This window comes from Anguilla anguilla, chromosome 4 (genome assembly GCF_013347855.1).
Source record: "Anguilla anguilla isolate fAngAng1 chromosome 4, fAngAng1.pri, whole genome shotgun sequence".
Taxonomy (NCBI): Eukaryota; Metazoa; Chordata; class Actinopteri; order Anguilliformes; family Anguillidae; genus Anguilla; species Anguilla anguilla.
The window spans coordinates 42,082,704-42,103,040 of NC_049204.1; the positions used below are offsets into that span (position 1 = coordinate 42,082,704).

Consider the following 20,337-nt stretch of genomic DNA (forward strand, 5'->3'; position numbering starts at 1 on the left):
TTTTGTATCTACTGGTCCAGCGGCTCTTTTAAAGATCATTTGAATCATTCACTCCAGATAGGAGCAAGACGTTTTGGCCAAAAAACTGGCATTGTAACCAGCACATAACTGACTCGTTGACATTACACTCAATGTAAATGGGCTTGGCCCATTTTTTTTGCCCAGGAGTGTACACACTGACAAGTAGATCTGTTATTATTATTTGAGTAGCCTGACAAGTAGATTTGTCATAACAGAAATAAACATTCGAAAAGAATGAGCCGAATCTTGGTTCCATCATTTAATGAATACAACAGCAGGTATTTGAAAACCAGCCAAGTTTTCATCAGTCATTTTAACAGTTCTGGGACAAAGGAATGGCGCGCGCACACACACACACAGACACACAGACACACACAGTACATTAAAGCACAGTATAGTTTCACAGTACATTATCCCCAGACTCAGACTGCAGGATAGTCTTGGCGTTCTGGTCGTTGTCATTTTCGTGTGGGTCGACAAGAGGCAGGGGGTCATAGTGGCGACGGTATAGTAATCGGTTCACCAGCGTGATGATAAACATCTCCAGGATCAGCAACTGCTGGTTCATCACTGAAGAGGAAACACACACGGGTTTAAGCCCAAATAAAAAATACTTTTTTTCTGCCTTCTTTCTTGGATGGGGGTGGTTGTGGATGGGGGGGATGTTAATACTTAAGCAACACAAGTTCACTTGGATATCCATCCATCCATCCATCCATCCATTATCTATACCTGCTTATCCTGAGCAGGGTCACGGGGGGTGCTGGAGCCTATCCCAGCGTGCAAATGGTAAATGGACTGCATTTATATAGCGCTTTTATCCAAAGCGCTTTACAATTGATGCCTCTCATTCGCCAGAGCAGTTAGGGGTTAGGGGTTAGGTGTCTTGCTGAAGGACACTTCGACACGCCCAGGGCGGGGTTTGAACCGGCAACCCTCTGACTGCCAGACAATCGGTCTTACCTCCTGAGCTATGTCGTGCATTGGGCGAGAGGCAGGAATACACCCTGGATAGGCCACCAATCTATCGCAGGGCACACATAACATTCACTCACACACTCATACCTATGGGCAATTTAGAGTCTCCAATTAGTCTACCTGTATGTCTTTGGACTGTGGGAGGAAACTGGAGTACCCGAAGGAAACCCACGCGGACATGGGGAGAACATGCAATCTCCACAGTGCTACCCACTGCATCACTGTGCCCACCTCACTTGGATATAAATGTATAAAATATCTAAATATTTAATATATTTATAATATGTAAAATATTTAAGAAAACAATTGTGATGGCAGTATTGTACCTATGTGCGGTCATGCCATTGAAAGAACATTTGAACTGAACTGAATTCAGAGAAAGAGTGAGACGCTGGGAAATGGCAGGCACACTCACAGTATCCACGAGCCTGAGAAGAGTAGGGTGGGGCACAAGCAATAGTGCCGTTCATCGCCAGTATGTTGATAATGGCTGACTGCAGCTGACTCAAGACAAGGACCAGCTGAGGGCACACATGCAGGGATTGTGGGGAAAGCGGACATACATGTGACATTCTAGGAACTGTGAGAACATGTGAAGGCTCAGTTTACAGTTTTTCCTGACCACTAACTCATTTGGTCTAAGACATCTAAAGTATAGCAGAAGTGCTCTAATTTCCAAACTCATTTTCCAGTCTCGTACAATAATGACACCAGATTCACCTCACCAAGATCTGAGCACAAATTCTTATACATTTGTGATTGATTAATTATTATTTCAATGAATGTGCAAAAAAGCAGCAAAATGTTTTTATTGATCAATCAGTGCTAATTCATGTGTGAAGAGACAGAGGGGCAGTGTTTGTCAAGGCAAAAACAATCGAACTACAGAATGGTTTGCTCGGAGGTGGAAGAGTTGTGCAAGGGCATCAGATGAACATTCCAAATGAAGTCACAGCCACCATTGGGCATCATGTCATAAAACTATCACTGGGCAACAGAAGTTCCAGGACAACATAGTGTCAGCACCATGTGTGCGGCCAGGTTATTACATCAACAGGCAGTCAGAGGACATTACAGTCTTAAAGTATATAATATGTAGAGACAGCGATGCCAGTAGAAACCTACGGGGAGCACATCAGAACCAGGAAGTATCATTTTTCCGCTCAACAGACATGCTCAGTTGTGTCCTTGGTCACATGCCTAATCATATGCAAAACGAGGATCACGCAGACATAGGCTAAAATAAACAATAAATAAAAAATTAATCTTTGTGTGTGGTAGGAAAAACTATTTTACCGTGAAAAAATAATAAGTGATTTTTCTTGCTAATATAATGCACCAAGTTAACATGAATATTTGAGTGGAAGTATTTTATTTTTGCTGTCAAAAATGAATGGAGAAACTGGCTTTTTGAGCGAAAATCATAGATATCGGCATGGGGCGACATTACATCCAGTGCTGAGGCTGAGGTTGAGAACTGAAAGCTGGCCCCTTGATTACAATGGGGAACATCAATTGTATTTTCTCAATAGAGTTTTTGAGCCACTCTCAGAATCAGAGAACATGGTAAAGGGGCAAATTCAGAGAAAGTTGTCATTTGGACATTTGGGACAACAGAGCTTCCATCATAATTCACATAAGCAGGAACGGTTTTGAGGCAAAGCCAACTGCTGTCAATAGACATCTGGTCTAAAAATGAGAGAGAGGAAAAAAAAAAACTTACAAGTAAAAAGGAAAAGCTACACGAGTACCATAAATGCAACCGTTGGTGGAATCACCCATCTGCCTGTGCAGTGATTAGAAGAGAAGTATACTGACGGACTCACCTGGTACATGGCGTATTTGGGGATGATTCTCAGGCTTCGGAGAGTGAGGCGCAGGTGCATAAACATGATGGCCACAGGCCAGAGAGCGATGATGGTCAGGATCCCTATAAAAGGGTTAATCCAAATAGCCGCTCCAGTAATTGCCATCTGCAAAAACAACATCGTCACCTGTCTCTTCCTGGCTTCGACAGCACTGAATAGGAAGTAAAGCAGTGTTTCTGCCTCATAACAAGCAGATATTCCCTTTTGCTCACTGGGTATTCAACTCTGTATTCCTAACATTGAAACCTCTCTCTGCCATCATTGCTGAATGTCAATGAATGGGTGTGGGTGAGGTGAGAACATTCATTGCTAGCATAGCAATTCATAGGACAATGCATCCTCCTGTTATCTACAGAAAACTTGAGAAATGAGATGCAGGAGACTGCAGGGTTGATATAACTGGGTTATGACTGTGGAGTAAAGTAGCATCATTTGCTTTAATGCCTGGTTCAATTCCAGTTTGGCAGCAATACATGAACATGTCACAACCTGTATTAAAGAACCACTTCAGCCAGGGGCGCCGCCAGGCATTTTGGGCCCCAAGATAAGATCCCACATGGGGCACCACCACCCCAGAAAATCCTTTGTTATAATATTTTTAAGGGCCCCAATCAGTCAGGGCCCTTATAATTGTCTTAACGTTCCCCCTACAGCACCCCTGACATCAGCCAAAGCTCTGACTTATTTTTGTGCTTTTTCTTTCAAAAGACCATAGAGTCCATAGAGAGTATATAGTGTAAATATTCATTAATGGGTGAGAATATGGGTCTGCATGGGTCTGCAACGGATCTACCTTGTAACAACTCATAAAGTATTAACAGCTCATAATGTAATAACTGCTATAAAACGTAATCAAACTCATAATGGAATAATCAGCCTATAATGTAATAAAAATGTTGAGTGCATAACGTAATAACTTTTTCTGTATAATAACTTATTATACTAAATGCAATTGCATGCCATGAAATAAACAAGTGGGTTATGGTCAGTCTGAAAAAGGAATAAATATGCACTTTATTTTGAGCAAGTACTGATTACCCGCTCTAATTTGCAGCAATGGACCAACGTGATCCACGAGCATTCTTTCACCATCATACCTCAAACCATGCCAAAAGAAGTGTTTGAAAACAGGTCATATGTTTTTATTCGCACCTAAATGACCAGCTAGGCTAATTACCATGAGCTAGACTATGTATCTCATGGCAGTGCACAGATGGAACCACAATCTGATAAACAACTGTGGTTAGGGTGCCATCTGCAGGCGGAGAGGGAGTGGTTTAGCTGGCCTACAACCACAGCTGCTTGCAATTGCGATTAATTGGTAATTGTTTATATACTCTGCCTGCAGTGCGACCAGTGCGCTGGAATGAGAGACACATGCGGGAGCGACGTGCCATTTAATCCCCTTCCTTATTGTGCGTTTTGTTTTGTTTGTGATTCTGTGTTTTTGTATCGAGCACACAATAATGCCTGTGTGCGTCTAAGAATGACAGATTGTGTGGTTTGTAGGGAGAAGGACTGCAGAACTGTTACAGTGGTGTCCCGTAAGGGGGGAGGAAGAGGAGGCAAGAACAAGCTGGAAAAACAAGCAGGAGTGCGGGTGATGGAATCGCTGCAGGGGCAAGCCCTGAAACATCTAGGGGCAGGCGGAGGATCGGGTTCTCCTGCGAAGCATGCTGACCACCCCAATTGGCAGATAAGCCGGACTACAGACGCCACCAATGGCAGAGGCTGAAGACATAGAGGCGTACCTGGCCACGTTCTAGGGTATAGCAGCTGCCAGTGGGTGGGCTACAGAGGAGTTGGGCTGTGCATTTGCATCCCCTTCTCGCCGGGGAAGCTCAACAAGCTGCACACAGCCTGCCGGCGTCCTTGAGAACCAAGTATGAGGACTTGAAGCGGGTGATTTTAGACCGAGTGGGTCGAACAGAGGAAGATCACCGTCGCCGCTTCAGGGCTCTTCGTTACAAGGACGCCAGCCGCCCCTGCTCTGGCTCAGCAGCTTTGAGACGCCGCTAACTGGTGGCTCCAGTCAGCAGTGCACTCGGCGGTGGAGGTTGTTAAGTAGGTGACGTTTGTGCTAAGCCTGCCAACAGCCACTGCCGACTGGGTGTGCTGCCATAGACCAACCTCGCTGGATGCTGCTGTTGCCCTGGCGGAGGATCACCTCGACGCCCTACAACATCGCCCTCCAGCACCTGGCCCCGCCCTGAGGGAACCCCCGTTCTCCAGCACTAAGGAGAGGTTCTAGCATCCGGTTCCAGTGGGACCCTCGTCGGCAGCGGGAAAAATGGCTCTTCTCTCCACAATACCCTATCTCCCCACAACCCCTTCCCTGTTCCCCCACAGCTCCCGGTCTCAGTGGTCGCAGCGCCGGGCACCCAGAGACCTCCACAGACACCTGGGCAGAAGTGCTGGCGTTGTGGGAATCCCAACCACTTCCGCAGGGACTGTGCCCTGATGGAAGTGGGGGAAGTGGTACGGGTTGCGGGCTTGCCAGCCCCCTCCCCTGGTCAGGAGGGGATGTACCGGATACCGGTAAGGATCCAAGGGGGTACACGGCAGGCTTTTCTGGATTCAGGGTGTAAACAAACCATGATTCACCAAAGCTTGGTTCGGCCCGAGGCATTGGTCGAAGCATCGTGGGTGTCAATAAGGTGTGTACGTGGGGATATTCACGATTACCCAGTGGTGCCAGTGGAAATTTGACACGGGGGCAAAAAGCATAGAGTAAAGGCTGCAGTTGGATTCCGCCAGTCAAATCCCCTTTTATTGGGTACTGATTGACCCAGGGTTTACTAATGTAATGAAAGGTTACATGGGGAAGCGATCATGACTGATAGGAATCTGTGAGCTCTGTGATGTGCTCAGTGGTCGTCCGACGCTGCTGAGGGAGAGGCGGGGTCGGGAGAAGCTCTCATGAGAGCTTCCCCGACTTCCGGCATACATCCCCAGGAGGACTTTCCGCTCGAGCAGTTTCGGGATGATACTTTACGTTTTGCCTTTGACCAGAGGATAGCTATCGATGGTCACCCGGTGCACCCTGGCACCACTCTAGTTCACCCTTATTTTTCTATTATTAAAGATAGGCTATGCCGAGTGAGTCGTAACCATAGACCGTATAAAAATATGCACGAAGTGCTTCATGATGTCACCCACTGATTTGCTATGGTTAGTGCTCACTGGCGCATGAAGCCCAAACTAGGGCGCAGCCACATTGCCCGCTGAAACCAACGCAAGCGCAGTGGAGCGAAAGAGTCCACGACTACAAGAAAATCCACCCCGACTACCTTACATGGTAATTAGACACGCCCACGCCTGGACAACAAGCGTGGCCTTGCAACCACAGAACCGTACTGTTATAACATTTCAAAAAAGTTAATTGTGCAAGATACGTTTAGTGTTAAGATATTTCCATAGATAAAATAGATCACTAGCTAACTAGCTAGCTAGTTATATAGACAGATAGATAAAAGAACTCTAGATAGCTAGACAGATATATCACGAGATAGCTAGCTAGCAAGTTAGCTAGATAGACAGATAGACAGATAGATCGATATCTAGACAGTAAGCTTGCTCCCCCTAGCTAAGTAAATCCCACTAGCTTGACTTCTTAAAGAAGCTTCAAAACTGCTTACAAATATGATTTCACCAGAAACATATACAAATGATAAAAGACGAGACTTTATGAGAATCAACTGAAACCCCGAGATGGTCAGAAATCGCGTTTTGACATAGAACCTTTTCTGAAAATGTCTCAAATGTATCAACCGATAGAACTGGAGAGAAGAATCCTTAGAATAGCGGTTATTACAGTTGAATGCAGCACGCAACATTTTTGGACCTTGGAATGGTGAGATCGTATGTAGCTAGCTAATCGGAATAAAATGACATAGCATCACACCTGTTGCTGAAGCACTCTGCCTGGCTGCAAGGATGGGGAAATCCTTATATGGTCATACGGTAATAGGACAAACCACATTGCACGCACTGAAATTAACCCAGATTTGGGAATTTTGGCGGAATTATTTTTAAAAAATCAGACCCAGTGGAGACATTACAAGGGATTGGATTAACTAGTTATCATTTCTTGTGTAAAAAATTTATATTTCTTCATAGAAAACTGGCCTCTTTTCAGGCTCTCCCCATTGACTTAACATTGGGTGGGCGGGGTTTCAAGTTCTTTTTGCAACCAGGCGTTGCAGTTCACGCAGTAGCCACTGGGGTAAAAGGCTTCACTCATAGAGGCGAGTTGTTGCCCCTTGGTCGTGACACTCAAACTGGAGAGGAAAACACCCAGTTATTGGTACAGAAGATCCATCTGGAAATGCTTTTCCAGGTGGCTCACCATAATCTGATGGCTGGTCACCTGGGTGTTCATAAAACACTGAGTAGGCTAATGGCATGATTTGCCGGGCATTGAGGGCGAAGTGCAGAGGAGGTGTGCATCTTGTCCCGAGTGTCAGTTAGTTAATCCTGTGGCCATTCCAAAGGCGCCCTTGTGTCCATTACTGTTAATGCAGGTCCCGTTTGAAAGGGTAGGGATGGACCTCATCGGGCTATTAGACTGAAGTGCACACAGGCATCGCTTTTTGTTAGTTTTAGTAGACTACGCAACGCGATACCTGGAAGCAGTGCCAATGTGTAGCATGTTGGCTAAGAGTGTTGCACAAGCATTGTTTCAAATAATCTCCCGGGTTGGGATCCCGAAAGAGATTCTAACCGATAAAGGCACTTTGTTCTTGTCACACGTTACGTGAGCTATACAAATTATTGGGAATAAAATCAATCAGAACATCTGGCTACCATCCCCAAACAGACGGTTTGGTAGAAAGATTTAATAAAACCTTGAAAACAATGATTCGCAAGCTCATGCACGAAGGTTTTCATAATTGGAATAAGTGGCTGAACCCTTTATTGTTTGCAGTGCATGAGGTTCCCCAGGCCTCCACGGGATTTTCTCCCTTCAAATTACTTTTTGGCAGGCGGCCACGTGGTGTATTAGATCTCATTAAAAAAGCTGGGAGGAAGGTCCAAGCACCAGTAAAAATGAAATTCAGTATGTTCTGGACCTAAGAGCAAAGCTCCTCACACTAAGGCAATTGTCACAGGAGCATTTGCTGCAGGCGCAAGAACAACAACAGTGCGCATAAATAAAGGCGTTCAGCTGAGACAATTTGTACTGGGAGATAAAGTGCTTGTATTACTCCCTTCTTCTACCTCCAAATTACTTGCCAGGGGGCAAGGGCCCTTTGTGGTCACACAGCAAGTGGGGGATGTTGATTATGAAGTTGTACGGTCTGACAGGGGTGGGGCAACACAGATATACCACCTCAACTTCCTAAAAGCGTGAAGTGAGAGATATGAGATATGAGTTGGGTCCAGAGGTGACAAAACCGGCCAATTTTACCCCAACCCTTTGTGATGACCATCTCTCACTGTACCAGAGAGCAGATGTGGCCCAGTTGCATAAGCGCTTTACAGATGTGTTCTCCCCACTGCCAGGGCGCACAAACCTCATCCACCACCACATTGAAACATTTCCAGGAGAATTATTCCAGCATTCTCTGAGCTGACCAGTCCCCTGACCGATCTGACCCGAAAGGGTGCCTCAGATCCGGTCCAGTTGATGAAGGGGTGTCAGCAGGCATTAGCTGGCGGCCAGATGGCTCCTCGGCCTAAGTCGAGCGGTGGGGGTATGTGGAGGGGTGGTGTGATTAGGGCACCATCTGCAGACGGAGATGGAGCGGTTTAGCTGGCCGACAACCACAGCTGTTTGTGATTGCGATTAATTGGTAATAATTTATATGCTCTGCCTGCAGTGAGACTGGGGCGCTGGAATGAGATGCACGTGGGAGCAACGTGGCGTTTAATCCCCTTCCTTATAGTGTTTTTTTTTTGTTTGTGTATCCATGTTTTTGTATCGAGCGCACAATAAAACCAGTGTGTGCTCGCAGTGTAAGAACGACAGATTTTGTGGTTTGTGGGGAGAAGGACTGTAGAACTGTTAGCACAATGTTCCAGTCATCCTGAACTCAAGTGTCAATGGGTCTCCATTAGCTCATTTGTGTTTCGTACGATTCAATGTACCCTTCTTGGCACTGAAGCAATTTCCTCCTCGGGAACTGTGCTTTCTAAGAGAGAATAAATATGAGTCTTTCTTCTGCTGAGCAATCAGCTGCCCCCCGAGACAGCCTCTCAAACCCTTGACACATTGCCTTACTGTCCTCCCCCGCAAGCATGGTTTTATCCCATTACATTACATATATTTGGCAGATGCTTTTAAGATGACCGAATCACTGACCTCATAAACGTAATCTGAATTCCCGTCTGCAGCAATAAGGGGAGACTATATGTCAGGATCAAGCTTTAAGATGAGCGAATCACCAAAGCGGAATCTGAGTAAGGGAGACTGTACGCGATCACAAGCCTTTGCAGCATCTGGGAAAGTCACAAGTCATTTAAACATGACACGAGTAACAGGGCTATCTAAAAGTCTGCCCCCAGCTAAGTTATTTCCCAAAATGAAGGTCACTCCTTCCACAGGAAAACTGGGTTGTATGTCCACAATATCACACCTGTCATGAGGTCAGACTTCAACAAAATAGTGTACAGTGGCACGTCAGTACAGCCCATTTCAAAGCCCTGCACAAGGACACTGGTGCCTCAGGAGGATTTCACACACAGAGGCAAAATATCCTCCAAAATATAAGACTGTGCAGTGCCTGTGTCTCAAAATATTTTAACTGGTCTTTGAAAACCAGGCTCATCAGTCAATGACACAAAACCACCCATAAGGAATAGCACGTAATCCTGGAGAGCAGGATAAGGGATGACGTTTCAGTCCAGGCTCCAAACATTGGACGCAAAGTTATTCAACCTCATGACTGTCCAGGAGCAGGACTGGCCATCTGCACTTTACAATACACTCAAAAGTTAAAATGTTATGTGCTCAAAATTTTCATCACAATATAGGCAAATTATTACATTATGAGTTTTTATAAAATTACTTTATTACATAATGAGCAGTTATTAGGTTATGGGTTGCCCCATACCAAAATCCAAATACCTGAGTCCTGCCTTGTTTGGGTCTGCCTAGATCCAGGTTAATGCCTTGGGACTGGGTATGCATTAATACCTGAGGGACCCAAACTTCCTGGATACTGCTATTCTTCAAAGCCTTGTCCCAGGGGTTCAGCTACTGCTGTTGACTGAGCTCTTTTGAACTTTTTTGAATACCCCCATTACCAAATCTATTTTCATAAAAGAACTGTGAAAACAATAATGCAAACTCCCTGTGTATTCAGTTCAGTAAACCATCATTTGAGATCAATACAGATTGAGATCAATAATTGTGCACGTAGTCATGCATATTATTTTGAAATAAGCTATTTATCAGCGCAGTCAAGAATCAAATTGCTCCCCCCACCCATGTAAAAACAGAAGCCACATTATTGGCAGTCAGGCAGTACTAACATCAGCTACATCAAAGTTTCCATTGGTCCACAGAATAATGGACAGGATGCTGAGGATCGTCTTAAGCAGAGCAAACTGGAAGGAGCCCAGCTTCAACAGGAAGAGGGTCCGTCTGAGAGGAAAGAGAAAAAGAAAAACTTTATCATTACCACCAACCACATTGAGGCAGGCCAGTTCATACAAATGAATTCACAATATCATGAACAAATGCATTGATATATTATTGAACAGTTAATCTATTCATGTATTTATTAATGATTAATTCACCACCATGAATTAATTATAGGTATGTATGTTTACTTTTTCTTTACTGAAGTGTATAGGATTTGGGATGTCCAGCCCCTTTTAATTTACACACATATTCAAATGTATTAATTAGACAAACCAATCTATCCACAGTAAAAAAAAAGATCAATTGAAAACGTGACAGCTCCACAGACATTAATATTCAATGGCATACTGTATATGTAAATACAATAAAACAGTTAGACAATAGTTTAATGGCACAATTGTTAGATTTCCTTTATATATGAAGCATGGAAATAGTACATTAAGCTTTGTTTTAAATGCTCCCCACTCCCTTTCTCCACAGATGTAGATGCCCAATCGCATATCTCAGCATGAATTGTTGAACAGGTGAATTGAACAGGTGGACTTGCAGGCACTCGATCTGCCAGCGGAGGTCGCTAGAGATCAATGAGATGCGGTTCCTAACTGAGCCCTCCCTAACCCTGAGCGATGCTATTTTAATTTATGTGTCAGTAGCACATTGTGCGTTGGGGTTGCTATTCACAGTGGGTACTTGCACAGTTGGCATTTAGATCGAGCCCCATGGGGCCCATTAATACACAAGGCACTAAGGCTGGTGCCTTAACTGGATGAGCCACCCAGTAGCCGCAAATTATGCTTCATTAAAATACACCATTTCTCCTCTACTTCAGGATGCATAGAGTCTTATGTCTTATATCCATATCTAATCTTCTGATCTTCTGACAATGCAGTTGTAAAAGTGTAGCAGTACGTTACCAATGTTGAGCAATAACTCCAGTGTGGACCAATGTCATGCATATGAACAGAGGTCAGTGAAACAAGGTTAAGTTTCTTGAAGTTTTGGGCTCCAGAGGTTTTCGAGTTCCATGGTAAAACTAAATTGTAGGGAGACCCTTCTGAAACAGAACTGTGGAATGGTTTACGTAATGCCAACACATACACTGGGTTGAATGACCCAAAGGTCCATTTAATCAGACAAACAACTCTCAGCTCAGTTTGACCAGGCAGTTAAATTTCTACTAGCAGCTTCACCTATCCAGTCACTCCCTCCCCCATCTCTGGCAGTAAAGACACCTACGGTTAGTGAGTATTCAATCAGAAGGGATTTTGTGGTCATCGCTCTCTTTTGGTCCATGCTTTTGGTCTATCAGATGCCCGTGGTGCACATGAAGTGTCCTCCAAACCATATTGGTTCAAGCTTAGCTGATGAACTGGTGTGAAAAAAAGCAGCTTGGGACATAATTTAGAGGACATGATAACACTGGGCATTCCAAATTGGGGATAAAATGGGGGGGGTGGGGGGGGGGAAGTAATATGATTTTAAGGTTTGGCTAGCATTCACACACAGTCAATATGACTAATCTATGCTGTTTGTCCTCTGGTTCAGTGACCTCCTTTATCAGCCCTTTGAAGGTTGGAGAGGAGCAGAGCAGTGTTATCAGCATAGACCTCTGTCCTCCATGTGCATACAGTACTACCACATACCTGTCAACCCATATGGTTTTCTCATACAAAATATGTTTTATTTAAATACATAAAAAAACAGCAAAGAAATGAAAAAAAAAAAACTTTTAGTCTGAATATATGATTTGTTCTGCATGCTGGCATACTCTTCTAGTTGGCTAAAATACTAGCAATATGCATTTGACCTCAGCATAACTGTTGTGACCCCAGTGTGACCCCTGTATACCGTGTGATGGCCACACGTGGTAGGCAGGGACAGCAGCAGCAGCAGGGTCCGGTGCTGATCCGGAGAGTGTTCTTCCCACAGCGCTTCAGAAACTCTTCATCTCCCCCACACTCCTCCACCATCATGATTAGAAACTTATACACCACGATTGCAAAGTACCTGCAGAGAGACAGAGACAAAGAGGAACTTACAACATACCTAGAGAGAAATGACTGTAAGACACCACTGCACTCTCTCTCTCGGAGAGAGAGAGACTAAAACATCACCACTGCAAAACACTTACAGAAAGAGAGAAATTAAACACTACCACTGTAAAATACCTAGAGGGAGTGAGAGAGAACTTAAACACCATGCACACAAACGGCCGTTGGTCCATGTTCACAGTGGTATATGGCATTAATCATGCTATTTATTATCACAAGATGGGCCAGTTAAAGTGGGGTAACTAAACCCTGTGGGTGTTTCCTCTATTCAAATTTTCATTGTCTACATGGCAAACAGTGTGCAGACATTCATGTGCAACAGCTGGAAAGGTCAAAAACAGCTGTTTTTTATGGGAAATATGGCAAGAGGTGAAATGTCACCAAGAGCCAGACAGAATTTAAGGGTGTAAGAGCCAGTTACAAGAGTGTCTGGGTGTGAGGATGTGAGAGAGAGAGGAGTGTGACTTACGATCCTGAGGTCATATCAGTGAACATGGTGGCCCTTGGGATCCACATCCCTAGACAGGACATGGTGGCGATGACCTGAGACAGAGAGAACCTTACAGCACAGACATACACATACAGCAGACAGAGAGAATCTTACAGCACAGACACACACATACAGCACAGACAAAGAGAACCTTACAGCACAGACATACACATACAGCAAAGACAAAGAAAACCTTACAGCACAGACATACACATACAGCACAGACAAAGATAACCTTACAGCTCAGACATCATTCACAATAACTCAATGCAGCCAAACTAGCACCAGCAACCTTTGGAGGGCTGTTTCTCATTAAAATTGCATGCTGTACCATACATGACATTTAAAAAAAGAGCTAAAACTCAGCAATTGTAACACCTACTTCTTGCCTTTTTTTCATTCTTAGAAAGATTTTAGTCATGTATGATGTGAGAGAACAAAAATTTTAGTTTTTAGGCAAGGATGCATCAGATGCACACTCAATATTTTGAAGTAATCAAGAACACTTCCAGGATCTTTAACCGTTTTTGCTTCTTTGCATTCTTATTTTGGACCAGAACTTGGGCCGTTAAATATGCCATATATTTAACAGTTCAGAAGAACAGGACTTGTACAAGAACTTCATCAGTTGAAGTCACATATACAGGCCAAAAGTTTACATACACTAGGCTTAAGACATTAAAACTCAATTTTTCACAACTCCACATTTTTCATGTTACCATACATTTCATGTGTTAAGTCAATTAGGGTATCTACTTTATTTCCATAAGAGGTATAAAAATAATAGCTAAGAGACAGATTTATTTCAGCTTTTATGTACTATATCACATTTTCAGTGGGTCAAAAGTTTACATACACTTTGTTAGTATTTGGTGGCATTGCCTTTCAATTGCTTAACTTGAATCAAACGCTTGAGGTAGCCTTCCACAAGCTTCTCACAATACTTGAAATTTTTGCCCATTCCTCCTGAAAGAACTGGTATAACTCAGTCAGGTTTGTGGGCCTCCTCGCTCGGACATGCTTTTTCATTTCGGTCCACAAATTTTTTAGGGGATTCGGGTCAGGGCTTAGATGGCCACTCCAATCCTTTCACGTTGTTGTCTTTCAGACATTTTGTTAAAACCTTGGAGGTATGCTTAGGATCATTGTCTTACTGGAAGACCAGAGTTGTGACCAAGTTTTAACTTTCCAGCTGATGTCTTGAGGTGTTGCTTCAGTATTTCTAGATAATCCTCCTTCCTCATGATGCCATCTATTTTCTGAAATGCACCAGTCCCATTTCAAACAAAACACCTCCACAACATGACGCTGCCACCCCCATGCTTCACAGTTGAGGGGATTGGTGTTCTTCGGATTAAAAGCCTCACCCTTTTTCCTCCATACATAGCACTGATCATTATGGCCAAACAATTTTTGTTTCATCTGACCAAAGAAATCTCCTCCAAAATGCTAGGTCTTCGTCCTGGTGATCACCTGCAAACTTCATTTTGGCCTTTTTATGCTGGTTGTGAAGTGGGGGCTTCTTCTTTGCACAACAGCCTTTCAGGCCATGGTGATGTATGATTCTCTTAATGGTGGATGTAGATACTTTGGTACCTGATGCCTCCAACTCCTTCACCAGTTCCTTTGTTGTTGTCTTGGGGTTCAGTTGAACCTTTCGGACCAAAGTTCATTCAGCCCTGGCAGTTAATTTGTGCATCCTTCCTGAACGATGCAGTGTCTGTGTGGTCGCAAGATTTTTATATTTGCATACAATTGTTTGTACAAATGCTTGTGGTACCTTCACTTATTTGGAAATAGTTCCTAAGGAGGAACCAGACTTCTGGAGGTCCACAATTTTTTTCTGAGGTCTTGGCTGAGTTTCTTGGATTTTCCCATGGTATCAAGGGCAAAAAGGCAGTGTCTCTAAAGGTAGGCCCTTAAATACAGCTACAGGTGCCAATTAACTCCCAATTAACCCCTAATTATGACAATTGTCCAATCAGAAGCTTCTAAAATGTAATTACATCAATTTCTGGAATCTTCCAGACTGTTTAAAGAGACAGTCAACTTGGTGTATGAAAACTTTTGACCCATCCCATTATGCACAGATTACATCACATATCTAGGTATTAATGTTTCCCCCAGGCTGTCAGAGCTGTTTGGACTCAATTTCACCCCAGTACTCAAAAAAATAAATGATGACCTCCACCGTTGGATGAACCTACCACTATCTATTTTGGGCAGAATAGCTACTGTTAAAATGACAATACGTCCTAAAATAAATTACGTATTTTCAATGATTCCAACTCAACCCACCCTCACCTGGTTCAAGTCTCTAGATTCAATCATCTCCAAATTCTACTGGAAAAACAAGACACCAAGAATTAAACTGGCCACTCTGCAAAAACCCAAAACACAAGGAGGACTGGAAGCTCCACATTTTTACCATTATTCTCTGGCAAATCAGCTTCAGTATATATACAAATGGATCCACCCCAATCAATCATAGAACAAAACAGTATGTAAAGACATCCAGATCTCAGATATAGGCTACCATTTCTTAGTCAAACTATCAAACACCATTCTTGTTTCAAAACGGTAACAATAGCTCTGACAGCCTGGTGGAATTTCCACAAAATCACGAACATCACCTTTTCACTTTCAAATTTTACTCCCATATGGAACAATCCTGATTTTCTAAGTAACAAGAAACCACTCAATTTCCGCACATGGACTGAAAAAGGCATCACACATCTTAAACATATCTTCTATAATAATTCCCTGGCTTCATTCTCCCAATTGGTCCAAAATTACGGCATCGGAAACAAACAACTTTTGTAATATTTGCAACTAAAATCATCCATTCAATCCAAATTTAACATTATGGCCACCAATCTAGATCTTCCTCCCTCGGCTTCAGATTTAACTAACATCCCTTCCCCGAAGAAACTCCTTTCCAAAATATATAAAATAATATCACAGTCTGATAAAAACACTAGCCATTCCGTCAAGGAAATGGGAAATAGACCTTTCTTTTACCTCTGATCCCGGCTTCTGGAACCAAATTTGCAAAAACATCTACTTCATGACCAAAAATGCCAACCTACAACTTATACAGTTCAAGATACTCCACAGATTTCACTTCACTGGGCAAAAAATGTTTAAAATGGGATACGCATCAGAAATTTGTTCACACTGCACGCAAAACAACCCGGATAGCTATGCACTGCACCACCTGGCACTGCACACCCATTAAACACTTCTGGAAAGAAATCACTGAGTCACTATCCTGCTTCCTGGGCTGCCACATCACAGTATCCACCCTCACTCTGCTTGTTAGGAGATATTTCAACAATCAATTTGAACAAAACAAACATTAGATTACTCCTCGTGGCCCTAACTATCGCCAAGAAAACTATCCTCATGAACTGGAAATCGAAGAGCACCATAAATATGGCACAGTGGAAAAACTTACTCATAGATTACATCTCCATGGAAAAGTTATCCACTTCCATCAATAACACCGCAATAGAACCCCACCTAATCTGGTCATCCCTCATGGATTTCTTGCAAACCTGATTCCTCTAACTTGTTGTTTTTCTTGCCTGTCTACCACCCATAGTTTGAAAACACTCACTATACTTACTTACTCATTCACCCACTCATTCCTTTTTTTTCTATCCTTCTTTCCCCCACACTCAATCCATAGACACACATAAACACACACACATACCCACACACACAGACACAGTCATCCTTCACAACCCCGATACTAACCACATTCATACCAAACTGCTTAAAATAGTTTTGTTTATTATTGTTTTTATTTATTTATTTATTTTAATTTAATTTTTTTCTTGACTTTTATTATTATTATTTTATTTTATTTTTTCTCTCCTTCTCGATTCTTCACTCTTACTACATACCCACTAGTTTGAACCCATATTTTATTCCTCAGTTTGCTTTTGCCCCTTTTGTCTTTGTTGTTTTTCTTTGTCTTACTTTGTACAATCCCTTTCATTTGTTTAGGTGTCCCTGTACCCTGCACTCGTCTCCACTTGTTTGGTAGCCCAATAAATAAAAAAATTTAAAAAACATAATCAAGGGAAAAAAAAAAAAAAAAAAAAAAAAACTTTTGACCCACTGGAATTCTGATATAGCGAATTAAAGCTGAAATAAATCTGTCTCCAATCCAAGGCTGTCTCCAATCCATTGTTTTAAAATGACCTTTGATGTGAAGCATATGCTCTAATTGACTTGCCAAAAGAAATGTATGGTAACATGAAACGTGCGGAGTTGTGAAAAACTGAGTTTAAATATCTTTAGCCTAGGTGTATGTGAACTTTTGGCCTCAACTGTATCTTATCTTTCTGTTTTTCTCTCTGTCATTCTTAGTTATACAATGGCTTGGCTGAATACTCAATTCTGATTGGTCCAAGGGTGGGCATTATTTCTCAGCAAAGGGACATCTTGGCCTTTTATCAGTTTTAAAATCAATGTGCTAAAATCCAGCATTCTAAAGCAGTTAAAACAGCAACCTAATTCTTTCAATTTTGAATGGTTGTTACATCCCCTCCCCTTTTCAATGTCTAATTTCACAATTGATAGCAAGTTACTGTCGCTAGCTTTATTTAGGGTTGCCAACCATCCCGCAAAATACGGAATTGTCCCTTATTTGGACAGTAGACTAGGCTCCGTATTTAACTCGTGGCTACGGGACGCATTTTTGTCCGTATCTTTGTGAACAACTGCGTTTGTAGTAACCGCTGTTTTGAATACAATTCAATGGTTAGTTAGCTAATTAGCCGGGATAGCAAGCATGCCATGAGACCATTCTGACCTAAAACCCAAAATTTTAATATTGGCTAGGTGACAAGTGAAGGCGAACCTATCATAAAGCTAGCTCACATTCAAACCTGGTTTCAGAGGGTCTTAGAAAAACACTATGTCTACACTGCCCGACCGCACTAATTTAAAAAGCAAGACAGTGCTAGGGACATTCATTTGATTGAGTTATGGTTTCATGCAGTTTTCTTAAATAATGTAATAACAAAAATGAGCACAACTGGTGCTAATTGTATGGTATAAAACGAGAAGGAATCATTGTTTTCATAGAATTAACAACCAGAGTTTTTGAATAACAATGGTCCAAATAGAATTACCATTGTGTTTTACCGTTGTCAAGAGTTTTGCTTGACAACGGTAAAATAATATGCCCAAACGGCTGCGGAAGAATATTTCACTTTCAGCTGATTAAGTCGATAAAAATCCATAAATATAAAAGTAACCATATATTGTATGATCATTGTTGGTAACCCGTTATATAAGTGGAATAAACCCCTCCGGACTGTCCCGTTATTGAAAAATAATGTAGGCCTACTCCGTGGATGGTTAAGAAACCTCGGCTTCGCCTCGGCCACATCACCACCCCCGTCGTACATTATTTTCCAATAACGGGACAGCCCGTCGTGGTTTATTCCTTACATAATGCTTTGATAGATTCCATTTGTGACAGTAGAGGGTTTGGATGGGTAGAGAGGTGAAGGGGAGGTGGCGTTGAGGTGTTCAGTTGGCATGCCTCATCTGCACCCCACGCATTTATTTTGTGTGCATTTAGTTATGTGTCTAAAAACAGATCATTTGTGATGTATTTACTGACTAGGAGATATCTCATATACATACAGAAAAATAAAGAAACAACAAAGCCAGCTCATGCAGATGAGAATGGATGAGGCTAGCATGTGTCTGCATGTTTAATACCCATAGTTGGCTCTGGTGGAACCAATTAACTTTTACACTAACTATAACATCTATTTTGCGGGCGGGCAGGGGTCAAGGCTGGGGATCTGGCCCTGGTTTTGTTGCTGCCCCGTTTGTTTCTGTCTGTCTCCCCAACAGGTGGAGAAAAAGACATCACGGTCCCACTGCAGGTCCTGATCCGAAGACGCGCCAGGGAGAAGACGCACTGTGTCGCATAAACTCACAACACTGCATCTTTTTGTTTGTCTCTTGTACACAATGCGTTGTTTTGAACAACAAAGTTCTGTTTCAATTTGAAAATACTGGCACCTTTAGAGAGAAGACTGAGATACTCTTACATCACAGACACAAGAGACAGACAAGACCAAAGACTACTGCTCTCAGTCAAACTGTGACAGCTACACTGTGGCAGAGGATGGTAGAGTAGTGATAAGAGCACACACCGGAGCTGCACCATTCACCCAGTTGATGGTGGTTTTCTTTGGAGTCGAGACTTTTCTGTAGATGTAGATGCACTCCTCAATGTAAACCAGTATGGACAAAGCTGCCATCAGTGTCAGGACAGAGTACAGGATGATCCCAAAGATATCCAGCTCTGTGGATTAACAACACAGCAGCCAGACATTTTAATTACAACAGATTCACAATGACAGGGGGAAAGAAAGAAAAAGTGGAGTGGGGATATTCATTAACAGTAGACCATTAGTAAGTAGTAAGTCATTATATAGCTTCCATAGATTGTGAAGATTATTCTTAAAACTCAGCAAATCTCCTCAAACCAACAGCACTGGGAGGCCAGAAATGTGTCTGCCTCATACATATAATACCAAAAAATGTAAAAAATAATGAAACATTACTGCCTAGGATGAGTTCAACGGTAAATTAATTTCTTTAGAAATGAATGTATAAATATATCAATAAGGTAATATCTCAAGCAGAAAATTAATTTTTTAGAACAAAGCAACATTTATCATTTATATTAAAATAGCCTTGAATTCAAGATATAACACCCAGAATACACATTGACAGATCAGGTACTACAGCTGTCATGGCCCCAATGTGCTATGCACTGGCAGTTCATTAAAGTTACTTTCCTTTTATGGGTAAATGCCACTAGTGGCCGTTTATTGCCAGTTCGAAATATCCGGTTTTGAAGCTACCATCTGTTAGTGTTGTAAGCAAAGGACCAGGGATTGCCATTCACGGTGAAGCTCATAAACTCCAGTGGCTACTCGAGGCATTACAGTTTAGTAAGACTCTGGTGCCAAAAAGCAAACTTCCCCATTGAAGTCAATTTAAATTCAAAATTATGAATTTACGCTGGCCAAATTAAATTATTTTGGACAGAACTTTTTATCTCTCAAATTTCTTCACAATGAACTAATTATGCTCCAAGCACCGATTTTTGTTCAGAGTCCCACAGAAGAATAAGATTTATTAAACTATGTGGACAAAATTGGAATTTACGTCACAGACAGTGCTCATAACTGCTTACACAGACATACAGTGAGCACCATAATTCACTGGACAGTGACACATTTTTTGTTATTTTGGTTCTGTACTCTAGCACTTTTAGTTTGAAAGGATACAATGACAATG

The 20,337-nt window shown here is 42.4% G+C and overlaps 1 protein-coding gene across 1 annotated transcript in view; it reads right to left on the minus strand.

Annotated features, from left to right (window-relative positions):
- Positions 1-265: 265 nt before the first annotated feature.
- The window catches only part of slc51a (solute carrier family 51 subunit alpha), a 47,105-nt gene continuing 27,033 nt past the window's right edge, over positions 266-20,337 (minus strand). The window contains exons 2-8 of the mRNA XM_035416169.1: positions 19,182-19,333; positions 12,976-13,049; positions 12,304-12,462; positions 10,344-10,455; positions 2,826-2,972; positions 1,415-1,520; positions 266-591 (exon numbers count right to left, since the gene is read on the minus strand). Coding sequence (XP_035272060.1) covers positions 422-591; positions 1,415-1,520; positions 2,826-2,972; positions 10,344-10,455; positions 12,304-12,462; positions 12,976-13,049; positions 19,182-19,333 — 920 coding nt within the window. The 3' untranslated portion in view covers positions 266-421. The remainder of the gene's footprint in view (positions 592-1,414; positions 1,521-2,825; positions 2,973-10,343; positions 10,456-12,303; positions 12,463-12,975; positions 13,050-19,181; positions 19,334-20,337) is intronic.